Source organism: Malus sylvestris, chromosome 16 (genome assembly GCF_916048215.2).
Source record: "Malus sylvestris chromosome 16, drMalSylv7.2, whole genome shotgun sequence".
Classification (NCBI taxonomy): Eukaryota; Viridiplantae; Streptophyta; class Magnoliopsida; order Rosales; family Rosaceae; genus Malus; species Malus sylvestris.
The window spans coordinates 8284648-8296053 of NC_062275.1; the positions used below are offsets into that span (position 1 = coordinate 8284648).

The window sequence follows — 11406 nt, forward strand, 5'->3', positions numbered from 1 at the left end:
ATGCTTGCTTCAATTAGTAAACTCAAGTAAAAAATTCATTGAAACTAATAGATTAATTAAACACGAAAACCTATTGTTTGCCACCAAAAAAAAAAATATAAATTCTAGTTGCATGTGATTAGTTGGTAGAGTTTCCAACATAAAATCAATTGACAATATAGAGAATAGTCCAACTACTATAAACACATGCAAAATCCTTCATTTTTCCGATGTAGAATTGATACTCCCAAAAGTTTGTTTAGCGACACCTGATTTATGTTTGGCCATAAGAGACCTCAAGCGGCTCACCCGGTGCAACGATGATATCTATCATTGAAGGAGAAAATTCTAGTGTAATTTCTGAGTGAGCTTGGTTCTATTTCCTTCTTTCACGTGAATTTGGTGGCTAATATGAACAACCCTTCACCAGTTATAGGTTCTAAAATTTTTCTTGTGTAGCTGAACAGACATATATTGTTAAATTAACATCGATGATTAAGTGACAAGATTTCATGGTCGCTCACTTTGGCTACACATATATTCACAAATCTTCGATATTTATATGATACGAAACACGTTTTCCTTATGTCTTAGATTCCCAATATCCACCTCTTCATTGTTTATGAATTATGTCCCGTTTGTCAATACAACGATTGACATTTGTGGCTATAAAGTTATGAGAGAGGATCCTCGCGATCCTCTGTCAGAATTCTAAGCATCATTCAATAACATTCGTTTATCATACATTATACGATCAATTTTTATTAGGTATTATTTATATTTAATTTTAAATAAAATAATTTATAATAATTTCTGACCGCACGATGTACGATAAACGAATGTAAATAGAGGATTCCGACAATATTTTCACAAAGAGAATCCAGGATTCTCCCGGTAAAGTTATGCTCTCGAATCTCGATCGTCTTCGTCTTGTATCGTGGCAACAAAATTGACACGCAACTTCGTCGTGTTTTTCAAGTTTGAAGCAAAAAAAACCCAAATACCATTTCCCAAATGTTAAGGAAGTACGAGGCCGCTCTGCTGCATGGGCCTCAAATTTGGTCAGGCTCTCCAGCCCAGTCAGTCCAGGCCGCTGTTAACCCTAGTGCTTCTACGCTTCTACCTCACAAATAGAGTCAAATTCCTCCAAAAGTAACAAATCTTTGATAATTGTGTGGAGGAATCCACCCGTACGTTTTCATTTGTAAGCTTCCAAGTAATTCGTAATCGAAATCCCACTCCACGTTCTAATTTCAATTACGAGTAGTAAACATTTTATCTCTCACACACCATTGTTAATTTTTTGCCATTAATATTTTTCAATTCATTTAACCAGACCGTTGAAAATTAAGAGGGGTGTGTATATAGCACTACCCACACCAAATAAAACAATTAAATTAAAACACAAACGAATAAATATGAGCTTCCTCAACGTGCAACAGTAATGACCGAATAAAAAACCAAGCATTGGCAGATTGCCCCAAAGTATTTGAGGCAGATCCGATCTCTATGGGAGAGATTTTTCAATATGACTATCACACGAGGTGGTACACTACGTGTTATTATATAAATGGTAGGATATGTGTGTTAAAAAGTTAATAACTTAAAAAATAAAATTTCCCACCACTTACATAAAAACATGTGGTGTACCACTCATATTCCTGTCACAATTAAAAATTTCTCTCTATGGAGCCAAAAAAACAGGGCTAAGACCAACAAAACTCGGCCGAAAGACCGAGATTACACCCCTAGAACAAATTGGTTAGACAACCTTTCACAACTTTAAAAAAAATGCCCAGATGATATGGCACAAACAGAAACCTCATTGTCATATGCAAAGCGATATACTTTTATACATAGTGATTATTCCAAAGGAAATTAAGCTAAGAAAAAAAAGCAAGCGCGCACAATTGTTGGCAACTCTTAAGGGTCCAGAGTTAATTATGGCATAAATCCATACAATTACAGAGAATTGATCATCATCGTTGATCCGTTTTGGTCAAATAAAAATCAAACATAAAAAACAGACATGCATAAATTGTATCTTGCTTATCAATATTAATTGCAAATACCATGCATGGCTAGATGCTGCTGCTGTTGTTGATGACCATGCATGCATGCATACATTTATTATCATGGCAACCATCCTCCCATGTAATTACTCACGCTTGGACCTGCTGTCACCACGGATATTGGATCATTCTGATATCTGCAAAAATTTAACAGATACATTAATTCAATGAGAAAGATGACTCAACTCAACCCACAAAGAGAGAGAGAGAGAGAGAGAGAGAGAGAGAGAGAGAGAGTATTATCCAATCTGGATCTTAAATGTACAATAGTCACTGACATTAGTTATACAAAATTGAGTGCGTAAAAGGCCCATTAGTGGCCTAATTCAAACCATAAACCCCCAGTTGTAGTGATGTTCACCTTAACTAAAATGCTAATTAATTGGGTTTAGCATAGAGGCTAATTAAATCCAGAAAACCCAGACCTGCACATATAATAATTTAAAAAATGCTTGTATTTTCTTGGCATCCACCTTCTCGGTTCAGACAAGAGGAGATTTTAAGTTGAGTATAAACTTAATCAGGTTTGGAGGCCAAAATGGTTTCCTTAATTATGAAACTTAGGGAGTTTATTTATATTATAAATGCAGTACAAGTACATACCCAATCTGTAAAGTGGGCTCGCAGTCTAAGGGATGGAAGAAGCCATCACCCTGCGCCGCCTGAGCTTGTTGGCGGTTGTACTCGTCGGCAGCTTGTTGGCGGCCGTACTCGTCGGCATGTGCATTCAGTTGTAGTGAATTTACATGGTATCCCTCATACAACTGCAAAGCATGATCACCCAAAAAGTCAGGTACATGCAACGTCTGAAAACAAAATCAACTTAATTACCGCCCTGCAACTCGGAATTGCTGAAAGTTATTCATAATCTTTCAAAACCAAATTGCTGAAAATTATTGTCGTTTGCCTACCCTTTGTTTCAGGGTCTTGTTTGCTTCGTTTAGCACGTGTTCCTGTGCAAAAATCAGAACCATAAATAAGTAAATGTACAGGATGAGGAGAATATGCATTGCGAAAAGCACAAAAACTTTCAGTTGGCTAACATGGGAAGAGTAAACTCAAATGAAAATACACAAGGATATATGTGTTCTCATACATTTCGCTGAAGGTCTGTGAGCTGATCCAGCATGTATTGGGTCTGTAATATAAGAATACCAAGATATATCAGTTTAAGTCATTCATGCTTCACTTGGAGCCAATTCGGAAAATCTGTTTCGTGTTCTTGGTTTTGGATTCCCAGTCTCTATATACACTAGGTAAACTTTTTCTTCTTCTTTTTTGAGCGATAAAGGATGATTTTTCATGGATTTTATGCACACGTCTCATTCACTTCATGGTTTTCAAAATACAGCATGATGCAAGCAGTGTCAAATATCACAAAAAGTTAGAAAAGTTTATGGAGTACCTGACAATACATGAAAATCTAGCGCACAATAATAAAAACCTTGAAACAGCCAAATGGTCAAGGAATCATTGAGAAAAGGACAATATGTTATATCAGTTTAAACTGCAAGGTGGTGATGAGGTAAGTTACCCGTGTCGATCTGATCTGCTTCAGCGACACGTCCAGCTGCCTTTCAAGCGATTCAAGCTCTTTGCTGCTTAAATGGCCAAGATCTTCTCCAAGGAGATTCCTAAGGTAGTAACAAGAAAGTTAGTACTTAGTAAACCTAATTTTTAGCCCTTAACGTTTATATAACTGAAGGTCGGAAAGACAATAACCTTTGGTTTCGTTGTAGGGCTTCAAAATGTGCCTTGAGCTTCAAATACTCCTGCTGGCTACTCAATTCCTGCATATGGTCCAGGAGAAGTAGGATGTATTCAGGTCAAAGATAAACAATATAAAGATATATAGATATATGAATTAGGAGGTTGCCATACATATATTTGATCCCAAAACCTTTCCTACAAGATACCTTAATCAGATTTTTGGTCTATAAGTTTCTTTAATAGCAAGAAAAAAAGTTATTAAGCTTCTTTGAATCCCAAACAGTGAAGTATTTGTATAAGTAAATACATCAATACAGAGAAAAATGTTGGGATAGTCTTTTACCAACGTCAAGCTATGAAATAACATTAAGATAGGGAGAGAGAGAAACAAGTAATATGGTTAGAAAATAACAAAACCTCTAATTAGAAAATGAATCAACTATGTATCTCAATTAACACCCTCCTTTACGTGCATCTATCTTACACGAGAAGAGGTAGACAAATATGTAAATAACATATAAGTGCAGTGCCACCTTATCGGTTAACAAATTAGTGAGGTCTGGGATGGGTGCCGTTTAGAAGTTTCGAACTCAATATGGACTCCATAGAACCATTTATAACTCAAAATTCATGTTAGACAATTTTACTAGACTTAAAAAACTAAGGGTCGTTTGATCATCATTTCGTTTTCAATTTTTGAAAACTAAAAACTAAAAATGAAATGATCATCAAACAACTCCGAAGCTGTTATTAGTCAATAGGCCAACAATGCATATACAATTAGTACCAATAAGATCTTACTTGAAAAGTAAAAAACCACAAATAAATAGTATCAATTTTCATTTGTACTCTCTTGAAAACATTATATATATCCATAGGTTTGAAATTAATCCTTGTCATGATGCAATGTTTACTTGCCAGTAGTTTGGTTTCTTTTGTATCCCCTCAATATTCCTTGTTATGTAGGGTAACAAGCAAGAAACTCCATCTAAACTAATTAACTGAGTTGAATGTATTACCAAGGCCTCCCTTGTAGATACATTTGTCTCCGGTGCTGCATAGCTGGACTTCTGGTACCTGTCAAGAGTTTTGAGCATGCTGTACAACAACATAAACACACATGTAAATTAGCCTTTCTTTGAAACATTATTTGAAGGGCATAAATCATACAAAATATGAATTGATGGATCACAAGCCAGGTAAATTTGTATTCGTGTAGGAAAACAAATAACATCAACAACAATGCCTCATCCGACTAAATAGGGTCCGTTGTATGAATCCTAAAACATCACTTCACTTTGTGTAGGAAAACATATAATTAGCGAATGCAAGTAGGAAATTCCTCGTCCATATACAAGACTCTATAGGATTATTCAAAAGATTAAGATGTGAATTTAGTCTTACCCTGAAAATTTATCGTTAGCTGAATGAGATGAATGTTTATGGAGAGCCTACTTCATTGTAATACCTTTAAACCTTATCCAATAAATAAGTAAATATTGCTTTTAAAGCTCTACTTCTCAAGCTTACATATTTCATATTATCTAACATAATGTATAAATTTATTTAAAACACTTCAATCATTACGTAATTAAGACAAACACTTTATAATTTAGTTGGTACTACAAGATCTAAAATTTTTTTACATTACCATGCATTTGAGAAACCAAAAAACGAAAAACAAAAATTGAAAAAAAAGACAAAATCAAGCCAATCTCATAGAAATTAAACTTAAATAATGAACTTATAATTAATACAGTATACGAGAAAATATTAAGCCCTAAAAATACGTGCAATTAAAAAGAGATATTTTACTGAGATAAGATAGAGCACTGGTAATAATTAAGCAAGTCGAAAATTCAGAAGTTATTTTTGACGTAAAGTCAGATCCAAGGCAGAAATTGCAGATATTTAGTACTAATTACTCGATGTCAAAATGTGATTGAAAACCATCTGTCTTTCAGAGAGAGGGAGAAATTAATCCAGTGGAAAACAAGGGAAATCTTGTATATTTAATGGACCCAAATGAGGAACTGGAAAAACCGGGTAATTAAGTTCTTGCTTTTGGATTAATATTTCCAGGAAACTCAATTTAATTTTAAAAAAAATAGAAAAAAATTCTCGCCCTAAATTTTCAGTGTAAGAGCAGAGATGAGAACCAGCTGAGACCTGAAATAGAATAGTTAATTAAGTTGAAAATTCCCCAAAGTATAACAATTTGTTAATAGAAAAAAAAAGGGAATTTGGTAAAATAAAACCCTAGCTAAGTATTAAGCAGCTAGGTTTTTGGAGAGAGAAGAGCGGGCCTGGTGAAGAACAAAACGGAGTCGAAAACCTGATACTAATTAACTAAGCTGGCTGATCAGAAAGCTTCAAATGCTGATCCAAGGGCTTTTGGATCGATCAGATGGCTCTTGTGATAAATAAAAAATCACGAAAAAAAGAAAAGAAAAATGAGATGATTGAGTGAAGCTAAAGCTAGGGTAAGTAAATTAAGAAGAGGAAAAAGGCAAGGGCTTCGGGAAAACCCAGTTCACAGAAGTTAAAGCATAGAGAGAGAGAGAGAGAGAGAGAGAGAGAGAGAGAGAGAGAGAGAGCAAATTAAGAAAAGGAAATGGGCAAGGGCTTTTGGAAAACCCAGTTCACAGAAGTTAAAGCATAGAGAGAGAGAGTTTAGAGAGAGAAAGCTAGCTAGGATTTAACCGATGGAGAGTTGTGAAAAAAAACAGTGAGTGACGAGTGATGAGAAATGAGAGATCTTCTTTTGATGGGGTTTATCTTTATTTCCTGTTGCAGATCTAACAGCAATGCCGAAGCAGAAACACTCAACCTGCTAAAAACACCGAGACATTCACCAAAACGGCAACAAAAAAACCGCCGCTAAAAGTCATCAAATTTCAACAATTTAACACAAAGGGCGACATTTTTAAATTTTTAAACCAAAAAAAAAAAAAAAAAAACTTCACGAGGGAGCTTTTGTCAAAGCGCTGCTGCTGATGATGAAGATTCATGATTCAGCCAGACAAAACTGAAAACAGCAAAAAATGTTCACGCAAGCAAACGGCTTGGAGATCCAAAAAAGCACTCCAGAAATCATAGAAGAAGAAACAAACAAACAAACAAACAATTGAAATTAAATCAAATAAATAAATAGTTAATTAATAAGTTTTGTAAGAGATAAGAGAGAAAGAGAGTGTATATATGTATGCGTGTGGGAGAAATTGCGATAGCCGAAATGGTATAGAAATGGAGGGAGGGAAAAAGCGGGGGTTTAGTTGTTTCGGTGAAATAACCAAAAAAAAAAAAAAAAAAGGAGAGAGAACCTTGAACTACTGCAAAACTCGTACAGCTTTCCTCTATTGGAGAAGATGATGAGAGCAACCTCGGCATCGCAAAGAACGGAAAGCTCGTAGGCTTTCTTCAAAAGTCCGTTCCTTCTCTTCGCAAAGGTCACCTGTCTGTTGATCTTGTTCTCTATCCTCTTCAATTCCACCCTCCCTCTTCCCATCTCTCCTCCCTCTCTCTCTCTCTCTCTCTCTCTCTCTCTCTCTCTCTCTCTCTCTCTCTAGAATTCCTTATCTATTCCCCAATCAAATTATCTGACTCTCTCTCTAGCAAAAACAACTACAACAACAATCGGTGCAAAAAGCTTCCTCTTTTGCTTTTTATACATAGTTTTATTTTTCTAATTTTCCTATTTCTATATAATTCTATGTATTTTCATAGTTATGAGCTCAACATTATTACCATCTTCAATAATCTCAGTCCCTTTCTCCTTCTCTTCTCTCTCTAGTTGGGTTAACAAAGAAAAGACAGAGTAATTGAGCAGAAGGAATCAAATTAATACTTCAACTAAATGGTGCCTCTGAGAGAGAGATGGAACCGACGGTTGAGTGTATAAATTTTTATGTACACCGAAACATTATATTACTACGACATGAGAATAATTAACATGAAATGAATTCATTGCTATTTATGTAACATCTAGTTTTAATAATGGAATGTCATGTATGTGAAGATAAACTTACACATACGCTATAATATTGGATTAGAACGCCATCATGGTAATGAACTCATCCTTTATATGTTCTCCTTTTGCAATATTGGTATGTCTGATTTTTAAAGTTTATTTAATTAAAAAAAATACAAGTGTTATAATTTAGATGAGACAATAACGTCACATGACAATGTTCTGAATAGATTTAAAAAATGGGTACTTAGATTCAAGACAAATTTTGAGTTGTTCTTGGATTTAGTCTAGTTTTTCTATTTTTAAAATTTAATTTAATTTCTTATGTAACATCCCACATCGCCCAGGGGAGTGATCCTTAAATGTATATTCTCATCCCTACCTAGCATGAGGCTTTTTGGGAGCTCACTGCTTCAGGTTCCGTAGAAACTCTAAAGTTAAGCGAGAAAGAGGCCAGAGCATTCTCAGGATGGGTGACCCACTGGGAAGTTGCTCGTGAGTTCCCAAAAACAAAACCGTGAAGGTGTAGTTGGGGCCCAAAGTGGACAATATCGTGCTACGGTGGTGGAGCGGGCCCGGGCCAGGATGTGACAGAATGGTATCAGAGCCTAACCCTGGCCATGGTGTGCCAACGAGGACGTCAGGCCCCTAAGAGGGGTGGATTGTAACATCCCACATCGCTCAGGGGAGTGATCCTTAAATGTATATTCCCATCCCTACCTAGCACGAGGCCTTTTAGGAGCTCACTGGTTTCGGGTTCGTTAAGCGAGAAGGAGGCCAAAGCATTTCTAGGATGGGTGACCCACTGGAAAGTTGCTCGTGAGTTCCCAAAAACAAAACCGTGAAGGCGTAGTCGGGGCCCAAAGCGGACAATATCGTGCTACGGTGGTGGAGCGGGCCCAGGAAGTGATCCGCCCCGGGCCGAGATGTGACATCTTGATTTATGCATCTTTACTCAAAATTTAAACAAGTATATGCTCACACACAAAGTGAATTTTGTTTATCTTTGTTTTCAAAATTGAAGGAGAGAGGAAGAGTGTGAGAGAAAACGTGGGAGTGGGAGAGGGGGAGAGAGGTTTATTTTTAATTTTTTAACTTTTTTTTTTAAATTAGAGATATTAAAATCACATGGAGGTGAAGCTTAAACAAAACAAAACAAAATTTTGTTTTGTGAAATTACGTTATTGCCCTTAACTTTTTTATTATAATAAAAGACAAAATAGTTTTTTCACCATCTTTTAGTTGACAAACAGGGTTCTATTAATATGTAAGTTAGATATAACCACTTTCATAAAAAATAGTTAAAAGAAAATTTATATAACATCATATATGATACACATACAATAGGTTGATAAAATACATTTAACATGTGAAAGTATCTACAAAAATAAATAAAAATTAATCTACCTATCATCCATGAAAATAGTTCAAAGAAATTTCATCTTCCGTACATTTATAAATTCATACTGGTATATATGCTGATATATAGAGTAACTACAACATAGATTAGTTAATAGAGTTAACATGTGATGGAGTTAAAAGAAAACATTGAGATGCAAATGAGGGAGTATTTAATTTTTACATTTAATCCTAAAATTGAATAAAAGATAAACCTATAAATAAGCGATGACATTTACCACAATCTAATAAAAAGATAATAAAAAAAAGTTGATATGAATAATCAGTGAATGGACCTACCCAACAGAGTAGACTTTTTTTTTTTTTTTTGAACAAACGACATTATTTACACTAAGGGAGGTGAGGGAGTGGATTAAGTCTCACAATGTGCTATCAATAATGTGGTTCAAATTCACTTTTGGTGAGAAGCGAATATAAGACCTCTTACTTACAACTACAGAGGAATACTACTAGACTGTAGTATTAAGTGGCCGCAACCAGAGTAGACTAAATTCAATAATAACTCACAAAATTAAACTTAGGCTTTTTATATTAGCACCCCATAAAATGTTGAATACACCCCACATTAAAATTTAATATTAAATAACTTATTTACCCTACCATGCAATGACAATTTTGACCTTATTAGGTTAAAAAAAAGTCTATATACACCCCAAATCACTTTTAACGTATTATCTATATTCTTTAACTATCAAAACCCTTCCGACCTTCCATTGTTGAACAAAACCTTAACCAATGAAACTACAAACATGTTGATTGAGAAAAAATATTTTTGACGAATGAAACATAAAATCGATGTTTCGGAAGCTTCACATGAGGTAAGACTTCATATTTTTTTATTATTTTTAGTGATTTCGACAACATCGATAATTATTTAATCTTGCTTTTGATGCGTTATTCAAGCTTCTATGTTCGTATTCATTTTTTAGAGATTACATGAAGAATTAAACACCTAAAATTACCATCAAATATTAAAAACAGACGACACATGTTTTAACGATGGAATTGAAAACAACCCACATATGCTTTAAATCCCAGACGGTATCTTTTTGTTAAAATTCTAGTCGGCATTTTTTGTCCAAATTAAAAACTTCATAAGATTTGAGAAATGTGGGGTGTATAGAAAATATAGGATGCATGTAAAAAATATAATGTGTATATTAAGAATGTGGGGTGTGAGGATATTATGAGGACTGAGAGAGCAAATTTAGAATGTATTAAATATGTAAAATTTATTTAACAATTCGTAGGATGTTAATATAATAAGCCTTAAACTTATATTAAATTTACACTTAAAATACGCATGAAGAGGGAGGAGGATTTTGGCACGTGAGAGGGGAGGTGGTGACTGAGAGAGAGACAGACCAATAGGAGAAAAGCGAGCGAAATGGGAGAAAACCTTAGAATGGCTGGCAAACTGGGGCAATCAATGCAGAGGACCCCAAAAACGCTACGTGTCGAAATATTAAGTCAACAACGTCTGATATCCACCTGACCATTTTTGGCCACGGGCAATCATGTGACCCAACCTTAAGAAGGCGAGCCTTCGTATGTTCCCCCATTTTACCGTAATACCCTTCATTGTGTCCACACCCCATTGCCCTCATGCACCTTCGTAGATACAAGGGCGACATACACCTTTGATTTATTGGTAGCTGTCTTCATTTTGTTGGAGTTAATCTCAAGTTCAACTTCATAGATACACGGGCGATAGACTTCGTAGATACGAGAACCATATATTGTTTATGAGTTGAGGTTTTAATTATGGCAAGTTCAACTGTGACAACGTATGTAATTTTAGTGTGGGTGTTGAGACTAGTTGTAAATTTATTTTGTAAAGATCCATTGTTTGTGTATAAAACATAACTTATAAAATTAAGTACATTTGATTAGTCGGTAGCTTAAAGGCCGGTTTGGTATTGTTGTGTTTTTTTTCTTTCAAAAAATTACTTATGTTGTATTTTAAGAATAATCAGTTGTAAAATAAAGTAGTTGAGAGTTTGATAAACTGTATTCTTAAAAGTGTTATGAGTATGAAAAATAGTGCAAAAGCGTTTGGTAAATTATGATGTAAAAGTGGTATAATTGTATATAATAACAAAAAATAGACGTAGTAGGGGTGGCGGCAACAACAATAGTCGCAGGGGTAGTGGCGATGATGGCAACGTCAATGGTGAATATGTGGTGGTGCCAATAATAGGGTGTGGTGGTTGGGTGCAAAGGTAGCAGTTGTGGCAGTAGTAGTGGTGGCGATTG

General features: G+C 35.1%; 1 protein-coding gene across 2 annotated transcripts; it reads right to left on the reverse strand.

Moving 5' to 3' along the window:
• Window positions 1–1889: 1889 nt before the first annotated feature.
• Window positions 1890–7392, reverse strand: LOC126606365 (agamous-like MADS-box protein MADS4). Of its 2 annotated transcripts, none has more exons than XM_050273740.1 (8): window positions 7085–7392; window positions 4781–4859; window positions 3774–3841; window positions 3586–3685; window positions 3148–3189; window positions 2963–3004; window positions 2655–2815; window positions 1890–2188 (listed from the first exon to the last, which is right to left on the reverse strand). In XM_050273740.1, the coding sequence occupies exons 1-8, from the start codon at window positions 7267–7269 to the stop codon at window positions 2113–2115; spliced, it is 753 nt and encodes a 250-aa protein (XP_050129697.1). In that variant the 5' UTR covers window positions 7270–7392; the 3' UTR covers window positions 1890–2112. The 2 variants fall into 2 exon arrangements, with proteins under 2 accessions (XP_050129697.1, XP_050129696.1); XM_050273739.1 differs by having other exon boundaries at window positions 2655–2857.
• Window positions 7393–11406: the final 4014 nt, after the last annotated feature.